Below are 23,936 nucleotides of genomic sequence, written 5' to 3'. Positions count from 1 at the left end.
ACCTCGACCTTAATTTTCATGCGGAAATCTTTGATTTATTCGTTGAAATTCATAGCAAATTCTTAATTAGAGGATACCCGATTGCGACCTTGCTTACAAAAATGGCAGGGGTTACCAGGCTTGCACGAACTGTTCTGCAAAATAGCAGACTTCTTGCATCTCCAAGCGTAATTGTTAGGAATGCAAGATGCTGCAGTGTTGTTGCGGGAAGTACACAGCACACACTGAGTGTGAAAAAACGGATTGACAAGACCAGAGAAGCGTCTTTACTGGGTGGTGGAAAGAAGAGAATAGCTAAACAACATCAAAAGGTTTGAATAGTACAACAGCATAAAGCTCAGATATCAAATCTGTTTTAGTTCCTATCTCAGATTTTATTGTCTCTTGATTAAGGTCACCATGGATTGACATTAACAGCACAGGTACTTTGTGGCTGGACACATGCATGTGATAAGTTTAGAGTCCCAACACTGGAGGTTTGCCATTTTTCAGCTGGAGTTGGGATCTCAAAACTGGAGGTTTTTTATCGACATAAATTAAGCGTGCGCACAAAATTTGAGACAAAATCCAACATTTTAGGCCACACAATAGTTATTATTAACGCATAAGTCTACACCAGAAGAAACAAGCCTCATAACTCTTGATTTGAATTTTGACAGTTATGCCACTTTTTAACTTATATTTTTTGGTTAAAGTTTTATATAATGTCCAATATCTCTGTTACATTCAAAGCTATTGACTATTATGCCCCTTTTAATGGCAAAGCTTAAATTGTCCCTTTTACTGGCAAAGCTTTAATTCAGAGTCAATCACTGAGAAAAGTCGAGCATGCTAGCTGTCTTACAGAAGCTCCCTCTTTTCTAACTTTAAACTTTCATAACAGATTAAATTAGTAGAAACAAAGTCTCAATTTAGGTCTGAAATGGTGGTGAACATGCATTAACATTATTCTACTCAAGGACTGAAAAAAAAAACAAAGCTCTATAAATTGGTCTGAACACAACTCATAAATTATGTAAATTCCTTACCCCACCCACTTCCGTATAAAAATACTGATCACTAATGATTTTGACATGAAAAACAGAAAAAGAAATGCATCAACATGTATCTACCCTTACCAAAATAATATAGATTGATGTTATCAAATAAATGAGTGTGTGTTTTCATCAAATTTTCAATGAAATTAGTCCGATTTTAGTAGCAAATTAATTTGGTAAGCATTGGAAGAAAATGGCAACTGCATAAGGGGAAATAACGTTCATGTTCTAAAAATAGGAATGGGTTAGTTTTTTCCAACAATTATTTATGTGATTTTATTACCGAACAAAACTTTTCTTTGAATAATCAAAAATTCATTTCAGCTGGGAATTATTTGGGCCAATTATTTCTTATGACTGGGAGTTTTTTGCTTCAAATTGGTAAAAAATGAAGCCTAATTGGCATTGAGAATGGTGAGACAGGGGGAAAAGGTCCTGCTTGTCTAATCCCTTATCAAAACAAACAATTAATCATGTTATCAAAATTCACCTGTGAAAAACAACTCTTTCCTCCAGCTACATGTGTGTCAAACATGTATAATACACAACAGTCGGTGACACTTTGATTTACTGTATAAACATTTTTGGCAGTCCTCGGTAATTATCAACCCAGTCATAATACTGATTTTTTTTTTGAAAAGCGGGAGTATTATGGTTTTGGTCGGGAGATGGGAGGTAAGGTGAAAAAATCGGGATTTTGACCCTCCCGCGCAGGAGATCACATGTATGCTGGACATATAGTCATGTGCAGTGTTTACAACCCACACTTGTTACACAGTGATTTGACTGATGTGTCTCTTGTTGGAAATATTTACATAAATAGTCACCACGAAGCCCATAAATTTCAATTTAATTGTGTATTTAAAATATTCAGAAATTGCCTGTTTCTCAATCTTGGCAATAAAAACTACATAGTCTGCAATATAGAAAGAAAGAGTGAGGTTTCGAGCTTTAATTTTTCGGTACCTTGTCAAAAAGTCAAGGTGCTTTAAAAATAAACCAGTAATGACGTCATTTATATCTGTGCATTGCGCATGACTAATTTTAAACGTAGATTCCCTGCGTGCTCAGAAGGTAGGGCATAGGTTTTTACACGACATCATCGTATTTTCGTCTGAAAATATGGCTGAAAAAGCAAGCGACGCTGACAGGGCTGTTGAAGATAAACACGCCCTCCAACGCCGTCCACGAAGAACAACCGCAGAGTGATTCTTCTGAACATGATGCTAGTACATAGAGTGTCAGTGAACGGTCAAAAAAAAAGTTAGAACCAAGAAATTTCAAAGCAGTTGGCTGTCCCTGTTTTCTTGGCTACGTTATGTATAAAAATAAAGAAGTTAACTCTGAAATAGCTTTATTTCTTTATTTTAATTTCAACTGAAGCTTTAATAAAGGGTTATATCTGTGATTCCAAACAATTTTACATTTTTTATGCTTGAACCCACAATTTTCACAGAAAACCCCCAAAATTTGAAGTTGGTCAGACATAGGGGGTGCAAAAAGCCATGAGAGAAAAAAAGTTGTGGGAACACTGAAACATCACGTCAATAAATGCGTATTTACAGAAAATCAGACTGAAAGTTAAAGAAGGAAAATTTTTTATCATTTCCAATTCAGTTTTTGCATATCAGCAAAATTTTTCAAGGTTGCGATAAAACATTAGCGTTTTATAAATTTGCAAGCTTAAATTTGAACCCTAATCTTGTTGAAACATGAAAGCTAAATTATTTTACTTATAGAATTATCAAGTATTGATACCTTGATCTATTTTTAGTGTAATATTTGTGTCTGACACTGTTGCAGGAGCAAAACAGTAAAGATGGTTTTAAATGTACCACAAGGAAACTTACATGTAGAATTACTTTGGAGTTTCCAGATTGACTAAAGGCCATTTGTTCCATTTTTTTATCGTAAATTCTTTTCTGTAATTTTGTTTTTTTGAAGCCTGATGATGCATACCTGGTACTAACTCAGAGGAAGTGACCTTTTTAGCTCACCAGTGCTCAAGGTGAGCTATTGTGACAGATCATTGTCCGGCGTGCGTCGTCGTCAGTCATGCGTCGTTCGTCAACATTTGCCTTGTGAACACTCTAGAGGCCACATTTGTGACCTAATCTTTATGAAACTTGGTCAGAATGTTAGTCTTGATGATCTCTAGGTCAAGTTCAAAACTGGGTCATATGTAGTCAAAAACTAGGTCAGTAGGCCAGATCAAAGGAAAAGCTTGTGAACACTCTAGAGACCACATTTGTGACCTAATCTTTATGAAACTTAGTCAGAATGTAAGTCTTGATAATTTCTAGGTCAAGTTCAAAACTGGGTCATGTGGGGTCAAAAACTAGGTCAGTAGGTCAGATCAAAGGAAAAGCTTGTGAACACTCTAGAGATCACAATTGTGACCCAATCTTTATGAAACTTGGCTTGGTCAGAATGTTAGTCTTGATGATCTCTAGGTCAAGTTTGAAACTGGGTCATATGTAGTCAAAAACTAGGTCAGTAGGCCAGATCAAAGGAAAAGCTTGTGAACACTCTAGAGACCACATTTGTGACCTAATCTTTATGAAACTTAGTCAGAATGTAAGTCTTGATGATCTCTAGGTCAAGTTTGAAACTGGGTCATGTGGGATCAAAAACTAGGTCAGTTGGTCAGATCAAACGAAAAGCTTGTGAACACTCTAGAGACCACATTTGTGACCCAATCTTTATGAAACTTGGTCAGAATGTTAGTCTTGATGATCTCTAGGTCAAGTTTGAAACTGGGTATGTGGGATCAAAAACTAGGTCAGTAGGTCAGATCAAAGGAAAATCTTGTGAACACTCTAGAGACCACATTTGTGACCTTATCTTTATGAAACATGGTCAGAATGTTAGTGTTGATGATCTCTAGGTCAAGTTCGAAACTGGGTCATGTGGGGTCAAAAACTAGGTCAGTAAATCAGATCAAAGGAATGGCTTGTGAACACTCTAGAGACCACATTTGTGCCCCAACCTTTATGAAACTTGATCAGAATGTTAGTATAGATGATTTCTAGGTCAAGGTTGAATCTGGGTCATGTTGGGTCAAAAACTAGGTCAGTAGGTCAGATCAAGGAAAAGCTTGTGAACATTTAGAGACCACATTTTGTGACCAATCTTTATGAAATTGTCAGAATGTAAGTTTTGATGATCTTAGGTCAAGTTTGAAACTGGTCATGTTGGATTAAAAACTAGGTCACCTGGTCAAATCAAAGGAAAAGCTTGTGAACACTCTAGAGGCCACAGTTGTGACCCAATATTTATGAAACTTAGTCAGAAAGTTTTACTTGATGATTTCTAGGTCAAGTTTGAATCTGCGTCATGTGGGGTCAAAAACTAGGTCAGTAGGCCAGATCAACTCTGGTGAGCGATATATAGGGCCATCACGGCCCTCTTGTTTTCAGACATTTCTGTTTCAATTTCTTATGACTTTTTTAACCTGGAAGAAGCAGTGATTTGGACAGTGTATCGAAAATTTGATATATCTTTTTCAGTTTCCTTCATCTAGTGCTTTATTTAGTTGTTACTTAAAAGTCATTATATACAATTGCTTACAGGGCAAACTTACAGCCAGAGAGAGAATCCATTTGATGTTGGATCCTGGAAGTTTTGTAGAGTATGATGCTTTCCTTGAACACAACTGTACCGACTTTGGTATGGAAAATGAGAAGGTGAATATCTTAGTCCTATTTCTTGTAAAGATCTTTAAGGAGTCTTGTTTACACTTTTTGGATAAAAAAAAGTTGTGTCAGAAATTCAGAAAATTCTGTACAGTATTGTGGCAGTGGCCTTTGATACCAGTTTTAAATACTTACATCTTAGGCAAGGTGTTCCTGGTGAGTTACAAAAACAGAACATTTAAAAGGGAGTGAACTGTTTAATACCATTTTGAAAAAAAAGGCAGGAAAATCCACATTTATTTTGCATTAATTTTGCTGATTTTCCTTTGTCAGATGTATATTAATGCAGAACAGTGGAAGTAACGAAATATCTTTGTTTTCCATATCTTTAAGAAAAAAAAACGTGTGACAGATCTGTGTGATGAAACACTATTGCCATGGGTTTTTTATTCTGTCAGACGAAGTAACTTTTGTATGCATAACAGGATGGTCAGTCAGATCTGGAAGTGAGGGAATTGATATAGCTATTTTTTTTTTAAAGTCCAAACTGTATAACATATACTGCCAAGTTTCTAGCTCAAACGGTTTAAATGTTATTTACAATGGTCATAGTGGTTTACCAACATACGTTATATGTATGATGTTTGTATGAGGTTTTGAATGTGTTTCTGAAATAAAAAGCTGCACCATGAGAAAACCAACATAGTGCATTTGCGACCAGCATGGATCCAGACCAGCCTGCGCATCCACGCAGTCTGGTCAGAATCCATGCTGTTCGCTTTCAAAGCCTATTGCAATTAGAGAAACTGTCAGCGAACAGCATGGATCCAGACCAGCCTGCGCATCCACACAGTCTGGTCAGAATCCATGCTGTTCGCTTTCAAAGCCTATTGCAATTAGAGAAACTGTTAGCGAACAGCATGGATCCATGCGCATCTCCAAATGCACTATGTTGGTTTTCGCATGGTGCGGCTCAAATATTGAATTGCTTCATTTTGAAGGTATATCATCTTGTGATTTTGAAAACACCCAGGTCCACATGGAGCATGCTTGGAAAGAACTCATGCATTTCTTAGCAACTGTGTTTAAGTAGTTCATGTAAATTGCACTATGCTTCTGTAATAATTTCAGTTCCCAGGAGACAGTGTGGTAACTGGTCGTGGTACTATTAATGGCAGGATGTGCTTTGTGTTCAGTCAGGTATAGATACTGTAAATTACATGATTTCAATGTAGTTTACATAGGGCTGTCATCGATAGAAATGATATCGATGTATCAACGATATTTTTTTGTCGATCGATTATCGATTCCAATTTTCAAAAATCGATATTTTACAGAGAGAAAAAACTATCCAGATAAACACTCAGACCCTCAAAAACAATTAAGCTTACAAAGTTGTAAATTTAGATAAATGCTAAAGAGAAGTGAAGGCAAAATAAAAATGAAAGATTTTATTAATTTTTATTTGTTTCTTTTATTTTCATAAATACCAATACAACACAATCAAACAGTAATACGAAAAGTAGGCAATAAAACTAAAAATAGCATTTACAGGAAGATATTTAGTATGCATATGAACAAATAGGTTGTTAATCTAACTTAATAATCGATATATCGATGTATCATCGATATTTGTCTTCTGATATATCGGTATCGTCGATATGCCTAAGACCCAATCAATGACAGCCCTAAGTTTACTTGTTGTATGACTTCAGTTACTGATCAGATTTAGAGAAATTTCCCAGGATTTTGGGCTAAAATGGAGGGTGCATATTATACATGGGTGCGCATTATATATGAGTATCAAAGGTATTAATTATTGGGTATGTTATTGACCTTCCATGTAAATATATGTGTCGGTGTGATAGGGGACTTGAGGTGTTAGCAAAGTCCCCATATTTATCAAACTGACTCTACATACATTGTATTTCCATGGAATGTCACTGACATACCCTACAATTGATTTGTTTTATCAGCCACTTATTAGCTCATCTGATTTATTGAAAAAAAATGATGAGTTATTGTCATCACTTGAGCGGTTGTTGGCGTCGGCGTCTGCGTCGGCGTTGCCTGGTTAAGTTTTAGGTCAGCTTTTCTCCTAAACTATCAAAGCTATTGCTCTGAAACTTGGAACACTTGTTCACCATCATAAGCTGACCCTGTATAGCAAAAAACATAACTCCATCTTGCTTTTTGCAAGATTTATGGCCCCTTTTGGACTCAGAAAATATCAGATTTCTTGGTTAAGTTTTATGTTTAGGTCAACTTTTCTCCTAAACTATCAAAGCTATTGCTTTGAAACTTGGAATACTTGTTCACCATCATAAGCAGACCCTGTACATCAAGAAACATAACTCCATCTTACTATTTGCAAGAAATATTGCCCCTTTTGGACTTAGAAAATCAGTTTTCTTGGTTAAGTTTTATGTTTAGGTCAGCTTTTATCCTAAACTATCAAAGCTATTTCTTTAAAACTTGCAACACTTGTTCACCATCATAAGCTGACCCTGTACAGCAAGAAACATAACTCCATCCTGCTTTTTGCAAGAATGATGGCCCCTTTTGGACTTAGAAAATATCAGATTACTGGTTAAGTTTTATGTTTAGGTCAACTTTTTCTCTTAAACTATCAAAGCTATTGCTTTGAAACTTGCAACACTTATTCACCATCATAAGCTGACCCTGTACAGCAAGCAACATAACTCCATCCTGCTTTTTGCAATAATTATTGCCCCTTTTGGACTTAGAAAATCATTTTCTTGGTTGAGTATTATGTTTAAGGCAACTTTTCTCATAAACTATCAAAGCTATTGCTTTAAAACTTGCAACAGTTTTTCACCATCATAAGTGGACACTGTACATCAAGAAACATAACTCTATCCTGCTTTTTGCAAGAATGATGGCCCTTTTTAGACTTAGAAAATCATGGGTAGGACAATATTTCTATTATACAAAAAAAATCAGATGAGCGTCAGCACCCGCAAGGCGGTGCTCTTGTTTTTAGCCTAGAACAACATGAAAATCTACTGACCCTCCACAGAAATATAACTTAGTGATAATGATTTTATAGAGGTTTCCCGGTCACTTAGTGTTGTTGTCTGTAAATTGATAATGTGTACAGAACATATTCTATGCATCAAATATACTTATACAAGTATGATCAGTTATAGGCAAGCTTTTGTTGACCCTTATCATGCTGGACAGTATTGATACTGCCTTTGTGACCAGAGTAGATCATGATCAGCCTGCACATCCGTGCAGTCTGATCATGATCTGCACTGTTTGCTATTCAGTCAGTATATTTTGGTACGCACCCCTTTCAACAGTTAAAGGTACTGTCCAAATTGAAAGATGGACAAGTTCATTATAGAAATTTAGCAGGGTAAGGGTTAACTACATAGTTACCTTCTTGAGTTAATGGTTTAATTTTGATACCTAACAGCTATATAATTGACTTGTATATTGCATATTTAGTTTTCTACTGCAGGACTTCACTGTGTTTGGTGGCAGCTTGTCTGGTGCACATGCCAAGAAAATCTGTAAGGTAAGTTGATAACATGACACAAAAGATTTAAAACAGTTGGCTTAATGGTCAAGCTCATTGACTGTTACATGTGGTGTTGTTTCATAGGAAAGTTTTAAACATTCAGTACAACAAGACAATGTGCCATATACATGACCTTGTTGTGTCTCAATGTCAAGGTCACATATTGAGGTCATAATTATAGTCTAGTCTCTCTGTTGCTGTTGGTAGACCATTTGGTTTCCATTTTGAAAGTGGAGATTAGTAGAATGAAATGGGGTACGGACTCGAAACTTCCTTGTGGTCTTCCTTTTTATGCCCTCCTTCAAAGAAAGAGGGGTATATTGTTTTGCAGATGTTGGTCGGTCTGTCGGTATGTAGACAATCCGTTTCAGGATGATAACTCAAGAATGCTTGGACCTAGGATCAGTTGATAGGGAGGTTGGTCATGACCAGCAGAAAACCCCTATAGATTTTGAGATAAGTAGGTCAAAGGTCAAGGTCACAGTGACCCGGAACAGTTAAACGGTTTCCGGATGATAACTCAAGAACCCTTGGGCCTAGGATCATGAAAGTTGAAAGGGAGGTTGGTCATGACCAGCAGATGACCCCTATTGATTTTGAGGTCAGTAGGTCAAAGGTCAAGGTCACATTGACCCGGAACAGTTAAATGATTTCCGGGTGTGATAACTCAAGAACACTTCAGCCTAGGATCATGAAAGTTGAAATGAAGGTTGGTCATGACCAGTAGATGACCCCTATTGATTTTGAGGTCAGTAGGTCAAAGGTCAAGGTCACAGTGGCCTGAAACATTTAAACCGTTTCTGGAAGATAACTTGAGACTACTTGGGCCTAGAATCATGAAAGTTGATAGAGATGTTAATCGTGACCAGCAGCTGACCCCTATTGATTTTGAGGTCAGTAGGTAAAAGGTCAAGGTCAAAGTGACCTGGAACAGTTAAACCGTTTCCAGACAATAACTTGAGAACGCTTGGGCCTAGGATCATGGAAGTTGATAGGGAAGTTGGTCATGACCAGCAGATGACACCTATTGATTTTGAGGTCAGTAGGTCAAGGTCCCAGTGACCTGGAACAGTTAAGCAGTTAATGGATGACAACTCAAGAACACTTTGGCCTAGGATCATGAAAGTTAAAAGAGAGGTTAGTCATGACCAGCAGATGACCCCTATTGAGTTTGAGATCAGTAGGCCAAAGTTTATGGTCACAGTGACCTGGAACAGTTAAACGATTTCCAGAAGCTAACATGAGAATGCTTTGGCCTAGGACCACGAAACTTAATAGTGAGGTTGATCATGACCAGCAGATGACCCTTATAGATTTTGAGGTCAATAGGTCAAAAGTCACATTGACCCAGAACAGTAGAACTTTCGTGTACAGTGACCAAATCATTTCTGTTCCTTGTGCAGTTACTGAATGCATCAAGGGGGTGGGGGTGGGGGTGTGCATTTCATGTTCTACAAGCTCTTGTTAATTATTTGTTCTGTTTGTATGAATGCTATTATACTAGGCAGATGTGTTTTAATTACGGCATTTATATCCCAACAGCATTGAATTAAGACATATATGTATGTATATGGGATACCGGTATGTTGTTTTGTAAACAAAAGAAGTAATGACTGTATGCATGTGATTTGAGACTAGATGCCCTAATATTCGAGAGTAGATTGGATAATGGTAACAAAATATTGGTACCATAAAACATGATGTCTTTTATTCTCAGATAATGGATCAAGCAATGTTGGTTGGTGCCCCTGTGATTGGCCTCAATGATTCTGGTGGAGCCAGGATCCAGGAAGGAGTTGAATCTCTAGCAGGCTATGCAGATATCTTCCAGGTGTGTTTTCTTTGGGAAATAACATTCATTAAAATATCATATTTATTTACCATTGATAGTGGAAGATTTATTATACCATGCAATTTAGATGTTTTTCTCAAAATTGATTCAGCTTTACTTTTCTGAAATTTTGCTCCTTTTTGGGTTGTATCAATTGAATTAAAAGTAACCAATAAAAGGTATAAGTTGTTTCTAATTTAGTTCAACGTAAAAGTATTTTTTTACATTGACGACTTGATAAATATCTTAAGTTTTAATCTATTTTAAAGCATTCCATGTGAAAAGAAATGATATTTTCCATAATAATAAAATCCCCTACCAGTTGTGCATTAAATGATTCCCATAATTGAATGTTGTTATACTGAATTACTGCTTACTTGCTGTTAATTATTACGTATGGTATAATTTTTCCACAGAGAAATGTGAATGCCTCGGGTGTTATACCACAGATTTCACTCATTATGGGACCTTGTGCAGGTAAGTCTTTATGCAGTGATCGTACATATTTTAGGGGGAAAAAATTCTTCTAGAATTTGTTAATATTTTTGTTTGAAGTTGTATTTTAGTCATGTTAGTATAAACTTTCTTATGGATGCCAGAAGTATATTTGTCTGAGGTGCAAAGGATGCAGGGCTAATTGTTTTGACTATTGGTGGGCAAGCCGTTAGTGTTTAATTACATGACTTAAGAATGAATGAAAAAAAATTCTTTAGTCTAGCAAGCATGTGTTGAACTATTGACTGGACAATAGCACAGATTATTACAGGACTCCATAATTGTTTAAGCTATGTGATTGGTCTATATTCAACACATGTTTACTGGGTTAACAAGTAAAAACTTTACAAAAAAAGACATAGTTATGAAATTTATTTTCTTAGTCATGTTATGGACTACTTTCATTAATATGCATGACCTGACACAGTTCTATGAATAGCACACATAAAAAACTTCACTAAGTTCCATTTGAACATCGATAAACATTGACTCGGCGATATATGACCGTTTTGTGTCTATTCGCTGTAAAACCCAACTCACTCACTCATGATAAACATTGAAGATTTCCTTCTACAGCAAGACAACAAACAAAAAGGTGGAGGTACATGTATATAACAAAAGGGTCATTATAACAGTAGCTAGATCAAGGATTTTGTATTCGGCTCTCATGGATTTTGCAAGGTCAGATCACACACTGAGCTCGGCGACTCGTGAGATCTGATTTGGCAAAAATCCACTCGAGCCGAATACAGCATCCCAGATCAAGCTACTATCATCATAACCCTATTATAAATCAAGATTTTTGTAGGTGAAAGAAAACTTTAAGATATTTTGTATTACAGGTGGTGCTGTGTATTCACCTGCATTGACAGATTACACATTTATGGTCAAGGTAAGTTGTTTGGAGTCAAGGCACAATCTTGGTTGAATGATTAAGGACAATTCTGATGATTGAATTTTCTCTTTTATTCTTGCAGCTTTCCGAGTCCAGATTCTTTATTACAAAATGTACGCCCTGCTTGCTTATAGAAACTCAATGCTTTTGCCTGACTGTGTCTGATAAAATGTTTGATTGCACACCCGCTATCATCCTCATTGTGGAATTGTTGTAATTTTTAACACGTTAAAGACAAAGTGAGCTGTTGTTATACATGTACTCTTGTGTCCATCGTCTGTCTTCTGTTGTCAACAGTTTTACTGTTTACCTTCTAGATATGAAAGTTTTGGTCCAGTCTTACTGTTGTAACTTGGTCATAATGTTACCCTCAATAAAATCATTAATCTTGGTCGGTTTGAATCTGAGTCATCTTTAGTCGAAAACTAGGTAACTAGATCAAATAATATGAAACGTTTGGAAACACTCCAGGTGCTACATTTTCTATCAGATTTTCATAAATCTTTGTCAGAATGTTTGTCTGATTTAAATCCAGGTAAAATTTGAAACTTGGTTGTCTTAGGTCATATACCAGTTCACTCTGTCAAAACAGAAAAATCTTGTATTTTTTTCAATTTTTCAGGGCTATTGATCTTCTTAAAACTTTGTCAAAATGCTTGTCTCTGTGAAATCAGTGTCAAAACTTTGTTCAAAACCGGGGTCAAAAACTAGGTCACTTAGACAAATCACACTTTAGATGCCACCTTTTCTACTTGAATTTCATGAGCCTTGGTCCAGTAGCTTGGCTCTATAATAGCCACAATAAATCTGTATTAAATTTTGTGTAATGTAAGGTCTAAAACTAGGTCAATAGATTCAGTCTTAAGAAAACATGTAAACACTCTAGAAGACACATTTTCTATCCAATGTTCATGAAGTTTTGTTCCATTGTTTGCGTTACAAAATCTTGTTTAAGTTAAAATTTGGGTTGACTCGTCAAAACCAAGGTCATTGAAAAATTTTGTTTAAATACAAGAGGCCATATTTTATACTTGTTCTGTGTAAAAAAAATTTCAGAATGGTATAGCTAAATTTTGAAACTCAGATATGGTGAAAAACTAGGCTGCTAGAGTAGATCATTCAAAAACTTGGTTAAAGTTGTATTTGATTCACATAAAACATGGGCATAATTTTTGTTTTTAGCTCACCAGAACTTTGTTCAGGGTGAGCTATTAGTATAGGTGGATAGTCCAGCGTCCGTCATCCTGCCTCAACATTTTTGCTTAAACATCTCCTCTGAAACTACTGGTCAGAATTACACCAAACTTGGTCAGTAGCATGCTGGCATGGACCTCTATCAAGTTAATTCAAATTCACCTTGGCCTCATTTAGGGGCCACCAGAGCTAAAAATAGTAAAACCTTTAAAGAACTGCTTGATGATCTTCATTAAACTTGGTCTGTAGCATCATTATAAGGTCCTCTCCCAAGTTTGTTCAAATGGGGGCACTTGGTGCCCTTTTAGGGACCGCTAGAGCTAAAAATTGAAATACAGTTAAGACTGTCTACAGTGACCAAACTTAGGAGAATTTCAAAAAGGTCACTAGAGACAGGGAGTCACTATATACAATCTAGCTTTGAATGGTCTTAATGTCAGACATGCTCAGGTGGAGAATAGCACATTATTAGTCCCCTACTGGTTGAAAACTAGTTTCGGGGACTATAGGAATGCGCTTTTCCGTCATTCCGTCCGTCCGTCTGTCCATCCGTCCGCAATTTCGTGTCCGGTCCATAACTCTGTCATCCATAAAGGGATTTTAATATTACTTGGCACAAATGTTCCCCATGATGAGACGACGTGTCATGCGCAAAACCCTGACCCCTAGCTCAAAGGTCAAGGTCACAATTGGAGGTCAAAGGTCAACAGGGCTTTTTTTCCTGTCCGGTCCATAACTCTCCCATCCATGAAGGGATTTTAAATATTACTTGGCACAAATGTTCCCCATGATGAGACGACGTGTCGTGCGCAAAACCCGGACCCCTAGCTCAAAGGTCAAGGTCACAGTTGGAGGTCAAAGGTCAACAGGGCTTTTTTCCTGTCTGGTCCATAACTCTCCCATCCATGAAGGGATTTTAATATTACTTGGCACAAATGTTCCCTATGATGAGACGACATGTCGTGCGCAAAACCTAGACACCTAGCTTAAAGGTCAAGATCACAATTTGAGGTAAAAGGTCAACAGGGCTTTTTTCCTGTCCGGTCCATAACTTTGCCGTCCATGGAGGGATTTTAATATTACATTGCACAAATGTACCTCATAATAAGACGATGTGTCATGCACAACTTTCAGACCCCTAGCTCAAAGGTCAAGGTCACACTTAGCAGTCAAATGTTAACATAGCATGAACAGGGTCTGTTTCGTGTCCGGTCCATAACTCTGACATTCATTAAGGGATTTTAATATTACTTGGCACAAATGTTCCCCATGATGAGATGACGTGTCAAGCGCAAATCCCGGACCCTTAGCTCAAAGGTCAAGGTCACAATTGGAGGTCAAAGGTCAATTTTTTTTTTTCCCTGTCCGATCTAGAACTCTGTCATCCATCAAGGGATTACAATATCACTTGGCATAATTGTTCCCCATGATGAGATGCCATGTCATGCTTAACACCCAGTACCCTAGCTTAAAGGTCAAGGTCACACTTTGAGATCAAAGGTCAGTAGGATTTTTTTCCTGTCCAGTCTAAAACTTTGTCGTGCAAAACAGGATTTAGATATCAGTTGGCACAAATATTCCCCTGGATGAGACAACATGTTTTGCGCAAAACCCAAGTCCAGGGTCTAATGTCAAGGTCACACTTAGAGACCAAAGGTCAGACACAAGAATGACTTTGTCTGGAGCTTTTCTTCTTCATGCATGGAGTGATTTTGATGTAACTTGGCACAAATGTTCACCAACATAAGACGATTGTCATGCGCAAAAACCAGGTCCCTAGGTCTAAGGCAAGGTCATATTTAGAGGTCAAAGGTCAAATTCAAGAATGACTTTGTCCGGAGCTTTTCTTCTTCATGCATTGGGGGAAATTTTGATGTAACTTGGACCAAAGTTCACCACCATGGGGCATCCTTGTTTTTAAAATTTACGCCCCCTTTGTTGTTACTATAAATAGATTTTATTTAACTTTTTTTTTAAATTGGCCGTAGAGAAAATTCGAGCCCACTTTTCTAGGGTACAATATGCATGTACATCCATTTTTTAGGTGAATTTTGACCTATCTCTACCGGGTAAAGAGTTTTTTGTGGACAAAATATAGATTTTTTTTAGCTCACCTGAGCACTGCTCAGGTGAGTTTTTCTGATCGCTCGATGTCCGGCGTCCGGCGTCTGTCGTCTGTCGTCTGTCGTCTGTCAACATTTGGCTTTTGTATGCAATAGGCTGTATTTTTGCTCTCTGATTTTTTGAAAAAAAATGATGAGTTATTGTCATCACTTGAGCGTTGTCGGCGTCGGGGTCGGGGTCGGCGTTGCCTGGTTAAGTTTTTTGTTTAGGTCAGCTTTTCTCCTAAACTATCAAAGCTATTGCTTTGAAACTGGAATACTTGTTCACCATCATAAGCTGACCCTGTATAGCAAGAAACATAACTCCATCTTGCTTTTTCAAGATTTATGGCCCCTTTTTTTACTTAAAATATCAGATTTCTTGGGTTTAAGTTTTATGTTTAGGTCAACTTTTCTCCTAAACTATCAAAGCTATTGCTTTGAAATTTGGAATACTTGTTCACCATCATAAGCAGACCCTGTACATCAAGAAACATAACTCCATCTTGCTTTTTGCAAAAATTTAAATTCCCCCTTTTTGGGACTTAGAAAATCATTTTCTTGGTTAAGTTTATGTTTAGGTCAGCTTTTATCCTAAACTATCAAAGCTATTCCTTTAAAAACTTGCAACACTTGTTCACCATCATAAGCTGACCCGTACAGCAAGAAACATAACTCCATCCGCTTTTTTGCAAGATTTAATGGCCCCTTTTGGACTTAGAAAATACAGATTTTTGGGTTTTAAGTTTTATGTTTAGGTCAACTTTTTCTCTTAAACTATCGAAGCATTGCTTTAAAACTGCAACTCTTGTTCACCATCATAAGCGACCCTGTACAGCAAGCAACTAACTCCATCCTGCTTTTGCAATAATTATTGCCCTTTTTGGACTTAGAAAAATCATTTTTCTTGGTTGAGTATATGTTTAAGTCACCTTTTCTCATAAACTACAAAGCTATTGCTTTAAAAACTTGAAACGGGTTTTTTCACCATCATAAGTGGACCTGTACATCAAGAACATAACTCTATCCTGCTTTTTTGCAAGAGTGGATGGCCCTTTTTTTAGACTTAGAAAATCATGGTGGGACAATTTTTCTATTATACAAAAAAAATCAGATGACGTCAGCACCCGCAGGCGGTGCTCTTTTCAACTGATCTTCAGATATTTGGTCAAATGATTACCTTGATGAAATCTAGGCCGAGTTCAAAAATGGTCATCTGGGTCAAAAACTAGGTCACTGGGTCAGATCAAAGAAAACCTGTGTATGCGATAGGGGCTGTATTTTCAATTGATCTTCATTAATATTGGCAGAATGATTGCCTTGATGAAATCTAGGCCGAGTTCGAAAATGGTCATCTCGGTCAAAAACTAGGTCACTAGGTCAAATCAAAGAAAAACCTTGTGTATGCGATAGAGGCTGTATTTTTCAATTATTCTTCATGAAAAATTGGTCAGAATGATAACCTTGATAAAATCTAGCCGAGTTTGAAAATGGGTCATCTGGGGTCAAAAACTAGGTCACTAGTCAAATCAAAGAAAAACCTTGTGTATGCGATAGAGGCGTATTTTTCAATCGATCTTCATGAAAAATTGGTCGAATGATTGCCTTGATAAAATCTAGGCCGAGTTGAAAAAGGGGTCATCTGGGATCAAAAACTAGGCCCACTGGGTCAAATCAAAGAAAAACCTTGTATGCATAGAGGCGGTATTTTCAATTGATCTTCATAAATTTAGGTCAGAATGATAACCTTGATGAAATCTAGGCCGAGTTCAAAAAGGGGTCATCGGGGGTCAAAAACTAGGTCACTAGGTCAAATAAAGGGAAAAAACCTTGTGTAGGGCATAGAGGCGAAATTTTTCAATTGATCTTCAGAATTTTTGGTCAAATGATAACCTTGATGAAATTTAAACCAAGTTCGAAAATGGTCATCTGGGTCAAAAACTAGGTCACTAGTCAAATCAAAGAAAAACCTTGTGTATGGAATAGGGGCTGTATTTTTCAACGATCTTCATGAAATTTACCAGAATGATAACCTTGATAAAATCTAGGCCGAGTTCGAAAATGGGTCATCTGGGATCAAAAACTAGGTTACTAGGTCAAATCGAAGAAAAACATTGTGTATGCAATAGAGGATGTATTTTTCAATTGATCTTCATGAAATTTGGTTAGAGTGATTGCCTTGATGAAATCTAGGTCGAGTTTAAAATATGGGTTATCTGAGGTCAAAAACTGGGTCACTAGTCAAATTAAAAAAAAAATCCTGTTATGCGATAGAGACTGTTTTTTTTTAAATTTGATTTTTATGAAATCTGTCAGGATGATTGCCTTAATGAAAACTAGGTTGAATTTGAATAGGGGGTCATCTAAAGGCAAAACTAGGTCACTTGGTCAAATCAAAGAAAAAACTTGTGTAGTGATAGAGGCTGTATTTTTCAATTGATCTTCATGAATTTGGTCAGAATGATTGCCTGGATAAAATCTAGGTCGAGTTTGAACATGGGTCATCTAGGGTCAAAAACTAGGTCATATCTAAGAAAATGCTTGTTTTATCGCAAGAGACCAATCTTAATGAAAATTGGTCAGAATATTTGTTTCCATGAAATCACTAGGTCAAACATGTTTTACACTTTTATGGTGTGTTTCTTAGGTGAGCGACCTAGGGCCATCTTGGCCCTCTTGTTTTTTTTTAAGATTAATTTGTTGGTACTATAAATAACTTATATGATAACTTTTTTATAATCGGCAAAAACATTTCAATATGAAAACAACTGTGGGTTTTTATATATGCACATTTTAATCCGTGTTGTTATAACATATTGTATATAATAGTAAATATTGTTTATACATCATTGACAGATATCAGTTCATGATGTTAAACTGCAGTAGAGAAAGTTAGGTGCCTTCCAGTAGGGGACGTTGTATTGCATGGCAATACTTCATTCACTTGTTATTCCTGTTTTTGCATACATGTATACTGATCCATAGTCAAAAAGGTAGGTTGGGCTATGCATACCCAGGAACGATGTACTGGCCACTGTGATGACTCAAATACTGTTGAAAGTAGCATAGTCACTGTACACATCAGACAAGGAGTCGCTACAAACAAGCCAATTTTAATGCAAAATTCTTTGAGAGGAAATTAAACGGTCACTGTAGACAGGTGGTCACTGAAAACAGAGTTGTACAAACAAGCCAATTTTAATGCAAAATTTTTTGAGAGGAAAAATTAAACGGTCCCTGTAGACAGATGGTCACTGAAAACAGGGGGTCACTAAAACAGTCTTTACTGTACCTTTAAAAGACTTCTTCTCATGAACTGCTTGATGGATCTCTAAGAAACTTGATCTGTAGCATCATTCAAAGGTCCTATCAATTTCTTTTAAATCGGGGCACTTGGCCCCTTTTAAGGGCTGCTAGTGCTAAAATTAGAAATACCTTTAAATGACATCTTCCTATGAACTGCAAGATGGATTGTCATCAAACTTGGTCTGTAGCATCATTATAAGGTCCTCTCTCAATTTTGTTCAAATGGGGACATTTCGGGGCCACTGGAGCTGAAAATAGAAAAACCTTTAAAAGACTTCTTCTTATGAACTGCTTGATGGATCTTGTTCTGTAAGATTAATATAAGGTCTTCTCCCAGTTGTATACAAATGCTGGCACTTGGCCCCTTTAAAGGCCCCTAGAGCTAAAATTTGAAATACTTTTAAACAACTTCTTCTCATGAACAACTGAATGGGTCTTCATCAAACCTTGTCAGAAGCATCATTATAAGGTTCTTTTCCATATTTGTTCAGTTGGGGTCACTAGAGCTTAAAATAGAAATACCTTTAAAGTACTTCTTCTCATGAACCGCTTGATGGACCTTCATCAAACTTGGTCTGTAACATCATTATAAGGTCTTATGCCAACTTTGTTCAAATAGGTCACATATTGAGCTGATTATATCATGTAAGTGTTGTGTTTTAGCTACAAGTCATTTTTGTTTATTTCAGGATACCTCTTACTTGTTCATCACAGGACCAGATGTTGTCAAGGTAATTTACAATTTTTAGCATGTTAAATCAGTAGAGCTTTACTGGGGAGTGGATATTACCATTATTATATCTCCCCATATATGGGGAGATATGGTGATATTGTGCTGTCTGTCCCTCCTCCATTTGTCTGTCACCCAAGTTTGTCCATATTACCTTTCTGAAACTACTGGTGGCATTTCAACCAAGCTTCAGTACCAAAAGCAAGTTTCTCAGATCATCAAATTTACCAGTAAGGTTATAGCCCCTTAGATTTAAGTGAAAATGCTTATAAGTCAAGAAGTATTTAAGCTAGAATCACACAACCTGACATAATTATTAATTTGCACATGGCCTTTGCTCACATTTAGTATTATCCCCCTTAATGCATTAAAAGCAGAGTCTTTCCCCTTGATTTTGTAAAAAAAGGGGATTTTTGACTGTGTCTTAGTAACTTATTGATGGATGTTCTTGAAACTTTACACAAATATATTACTATAGGGCAGTGGTGCATGCCCAGGTTTTTTTTCAGGAACACTTCATTCATTAGAGTTATTGCCCTTCAATTATTTTACAGTCAGTATATGCCCACATAATAAAGTAACTGTTGCATGGTTCTTTTGTACATAATATTTGTATATCTGGAATTTAGATATCTTTCAAAATATAGTCCCCTCATTCACAAATTTTAACAACTTCTGCAGTGGGGTATATATGCATCCACCAAATTTGCTTGTTTAGCAGGGATTTTTCAGTTATTTTGGAAAGATCGGGGGGGGGGGGAATTTTGTAAAAAAAATAATAATACACAGGGCTCTGTCACTCAGGTAGTAGTAGCACTGGCAGATTTATGATCACCGGAAGACCCACAATCCTCAGTTAACAGCTGAGGATTCATGACTGGGTGTGCTCAACCTTGAGGCTGAAGAACATTCTGTATGCGAGTCTCTGGATTGAAATTTGAAAAATACACTACTTATTAATAATTAAGGTTGTCGCTTCAAAGTCATGGTAAATGACAGACTTCACATGGATATTTTACAAGGAAGTTTCTTTTTTTACCATTCAAAAATGCAAACAATCGCTCGATAACTTCATTTGCCTAAATATGATTAACATTTTATAAATGTACACATTAAGCTTTGATATTTATTTCTGGCTACTGTGATCTACTATCAGCCAACAGTGGTTCAGATGCAAGTCATTAAAATTTTATTTTTGCAACTTTCTTCATCACTAGCATAGACTTAAGTGTTGGGCTTTTATCCTTTTGCTTGACATATCATTATACCCCCACCAAACATGTTTGAGGGGGGTATATAGGAGTCAGTTTTGTCGCGTCCCGTCGCGTCCCGTCCCGTCCCGTCCCGAAATCTATTATCTCAGTTATTACCAAATGGATTTGATTCAAACTTAAAATACATGTTCCACCTTATCACCCACATCATGTGACACAAGGTGCATAACTCTTGACACCAAGTTTTCATGAATTATGTCCCCTTTTACTTAGAATTTAAGGTTAATTTTGTTGTATTTTCACTATATCTCAGTTATTACTAAATGGATTTGATTCAAACTTAAAACAGATGTTCCACCTCATCACCCACATCATGTGACATAAGGTGCATAACTCTGACACCATTTTTTTATGAATTATGCCCCTTTTTACTTAGAATTTAAGGTTGATTTTGATGTATTTTCACTTTATCTCAGTTACTACTGAATGGATTTGATTCAAACTTAAAATAGATGTTCCACCTCATCACCCACATCATGTGCCCACATCATGTGACACAAGGTGCATAACTCTGACACCAAGTTTTCATGAATTATATCCCCTTTTACTTAGAATTTAAGGTTAATTTTGATGTATTTTCACTATATCTCAATTATTACAAAATGGTTTTGATTCAAACTTAAAATAGATGTTCCACCTCATCACCCACATCATGTGACACAAGGTGCATAACTCTGACACCAATTTTTCATGAATTATGCCCCTTTTTACTTTGAATTTAAGGTTGATTTTGATGTATTTTCACTATATCTCAATTACTACTGAATGGATTTGATTCAGACTTAAAATAGATGTTCCACCTCATCACTCACATCATGTGACACAAGGTGCATAACTCTGACACTATTTTTCTTGAATTGTGTCCCCTTTTACCTAGAATTTAAGGTTAACTTTGATGTATTTTCACTATATCTCATTCTGATTGGCTTAGAGCCAAAGGGAAGTAACCTTTTTTTAACCTTTGTACTGAGTTTCTTCCCCTTAAATTCCAGGAATTAGTCTATTTTTAGAAATCCTATTTTTAGATTTTCAATATTTTAGGTATTTTTCTAACTTTTTTATTATAAGTCCTATGTAAAAAGTAAAAACATTTTTCCGTGGTAACATAGGTCGGTAAGACACTTTTTTGTATTCACTTTTAGTGTATCTCTAATATTAGAGATTTAATATATTTACTAGTATTACTATACTAGTATTATACTAGTATTACTTATATGTGGAAGCCCAGGATGAAGTACTCCAAAGTATTTTTAAGATTCCTTATGGTTGCCATTCTTCTGTGACAAGACCGTATTGTGGGGGTATGAGTCACTCCTGTGACAGTTCTAGTTCATTTAGCAATGGGTATCAGAATGCAAGACCCATCCTTTGTATAGTCTCTTTGTTACACATTTTAAAGTTTGATGCAGAGGTTACAAAAAAACTGTTTATTTCTGATACCATTCTCTTTGCTTTTGAAATTATCCCCATGTTTGTGGTTTGCTCAGTCGAATATGGGATGCACCTGATTGATTTCCTCCCACAAAAGGTGGAGAGATATAGTTTTGGCATTTTGCGTTCAGAGTGTTTTGAAGGATTTCAATAAAACATTGTAGAAATGTTAACTGCTTTATGGAAATGCGGCTCTGCAAGTTTCATTCAGATTGCTTGAAGATGAAGAGATTTATAGCAGTTTGTACTTTTGTATATTACAGTACAAGTCTAGTGTTTTCATGGCATGTCTGCCATTGTCTGGTCTGTGCAGAATAATATCTTAGACATGGTTTGAAGGATTTATATAAAACATGGTAGAAATGTTAACTGCTACAGGGAGAGAGGCCTCCATGGCACAGTGGTTAAGTTCTCTGACTTAAAATCACTTGCCCCTCACCGATGTTTGTTCAAGCCTCACTCGGAGCATTGAATTCTGCATGTTAGGAAGCCATCGGCTTACGGAAGGTCGTTGGTTCTACTCGGGTGCCCGCTCATGATGAAATAATGCACGTAGGGGCACCTGGGATCTTCCTCAAACATCAAAGCTGGAAAGTCACCATATGACCTATAATTGTGTCGGTGCGACGTTGAACCCAACAACAAAAGAAAAAAGGCCACAGGGAAATGCAGCCCTTCCAAGTTTCAGTTTGATTGCTTGAGGAACACAAGTCATGACCTTTTGTAGTTAGGTAATGTTTACTTTACAGGGTATTTCTTTGCGAATGTCATAGGTCTAGGAGACTGGGATTTGTGTCCTGGTCATTTGTGTCAACTGATTGATTTAATGAACATGTCATATATTTGAACACCTTCATTTCTTAACCAGTCGTAATCATATTTTGTATACCAGTTAGTTTGGTCTTGTCCGTCCGTCCGTCCGAAGTTTGTGACGCGCCTAGCTCGAAAAGTCTTTGATATAAATTGATGAAACCTTGCATGAGTTTTTATCGTGATATGAACTTGCGCACCTCCTATTTTTCGTCTGGCTCAGCCCCCTATTTTCAGAGTTATGGCCCCTGAAATAGTCAAAAATGCACATTTTTACCTTGTGACATGCCTAGCTAAAAAAGTATTTGATAAAGATTCATGAAACCTTGCATGAGTCTTAATCATGATATGAACTTTGTGCACCTCATATTTTTCATAGGGTCTGCCCCCTATTTTACAGCGTTATGGCCCCTGAAATAGTCAAAAATGTACATTTTCACCTTGTGACGCACCTAGCGCAAACAGTATTTAATATAAATGGTTGAAAACTTGCATAAGTCTTTATCATGATATAAACTTGCACACCTCTAATTTTTTTTGCTGGCTCCACCCCCTATTTTTAAAGTTATTGCCCCTGAAATAGTAAAAAATGCACTTTTTCACCTAATTATGTGCCTGGCTCAAAAAGTATTAGATGTAAATTCAGGAAACATTGCTGGAGTCTTTATCATGATATGACCTTGCACACTTGGCATTCTTCTTGAGAATCTTAGCTCTTATTACAGAGTTATGGCCCTTGAAATAGCCAAAATAGTGGATTTTTTGTTTGTGATGCTCATAGCTCAAAAAGTATAGGGCCTAGAATAATGAATCCTTTTCATAAAATGGCTATACCCCATTACTGCAAACATTTGAACTATTGCCCCTTATTTGTGACAAATGTACCAGTGGGGGGCACACCCTGTGTCCTACAGACACATTCTAGTTACACTTAAATTTCTTGATGGATCTTCACCATACTTCAAATAACTTGGTTTGTAGCACTCTTGTATGGATTTCTCTTACATTTGTTAAAATGGTTCCCCTTGGCAGCTTCAGTGGACTTTCAAAGTAAAAAAAAAAACAGAAAAGAAAAAACTTGAAATAACTGTCAGTTAATGAAATGCTTATTGTGTGTCACAGAGTGGATTCAAAAACAATGGAATGACCAGTTATATCCAGTTCTATTTCATAGTTAGGAGATAGATACTTCATAGAACACATGCATTTTGTTTTAAGGCACTGACCTCCAGATGGTTCAACAACAACAAAAAAAGATTTTTATTAGATATCTGGAAATAAATGCCATATTTCTTAAAAGTGCTTTGAAACCTAATTACTGACAGACTATATGTTACAGAAACACATGAGAATTAGTTGTTACTAATTTTTATGATAAAAATTGAAAAAGCATTTGTAATGCTTTACACAAGGTAAACTGTCTTGATTTAATGCACATTGAACACTAAATCATCCATAGCACTATTGGTAGCGACAGCGAAAAACTTCTTTATTGCAGCGGCGGTCCGGGTTCGATTCTCAAGGCGGTCATCTTTTTTTCCAGATTTGGCGTTTTTAAAATAGTTTAGAAACAAAAACACATATTCTAATGTTCATAATATGATCAAACTTCAATTTAAAAGAAAAATACCGTTACCCTGCTAAATTTC

General features: G+C 36.5%; 1 protein-coding gene across 1 annotated transcript in view; it reads left to right on the top strand.

The window, feature by feature from the left end:
- The first annotated feature begins 69 nt into the window (after positions 1-69).
- Positions 70-23,936, top strand: part of LOC123554473 (propionyl-CoA carboxylase beta chain, mitochondrial-like) — a 59,776-nt gene continuing 35,909 nt past the window's right edge. Inside the window, exons 1-8 of the mRNA XM_045344655.2 lie at positions 70-311; positions 4,610-4,723; positions 5,804-5,872; positions 8,160-8,216; positions 9,937-10,050; positions 10,467-10,527; positions 11,388-11,437; positions 18,732-18,773. Of these exons, the coding sequence (XP_045200590.1) occupies positions 102-311; positions 4,610-4,723; positions 5,804-5,872; positions 8,160-8,216; positions 9,937-10,050; positions 10,467-10,527; positions 11,388-11,437; positions 18,732-18,773 (717 nt within the window). The 5' untranslated portion in view covers positions 70-101. The remainder of the gene's footprint in view (positions 312-4,609; positions 4,724-5,803; positions 5,873-8,159; positions 8,217-9,936; positions 10,051-10,466; positions 10,528-11,387; positions 11,438-18,731; positions 18,774-23,936) is intronic.

Source organism: Mercenaria mercenaria, chromosome 7, assembly GCF_021730395.1.
Source record: "Mercenaria mercenaria strain notata chromosome 7, MADL_Memer_1, whole genome shotgun sequence".
NCBI classification, from domain to species: domain Eukaryota; kingdom Metazoa; phylum Mollusca; class Bivalvia; order Venerida; family Veneridae; genus Mercenaria; species Mercenaria mercenaria.
The sequence above is the reverse complement of the archived record's forward strand: the minus strand, read 5'-3'. Positions and strand labels throughout refer to the sequence as shown.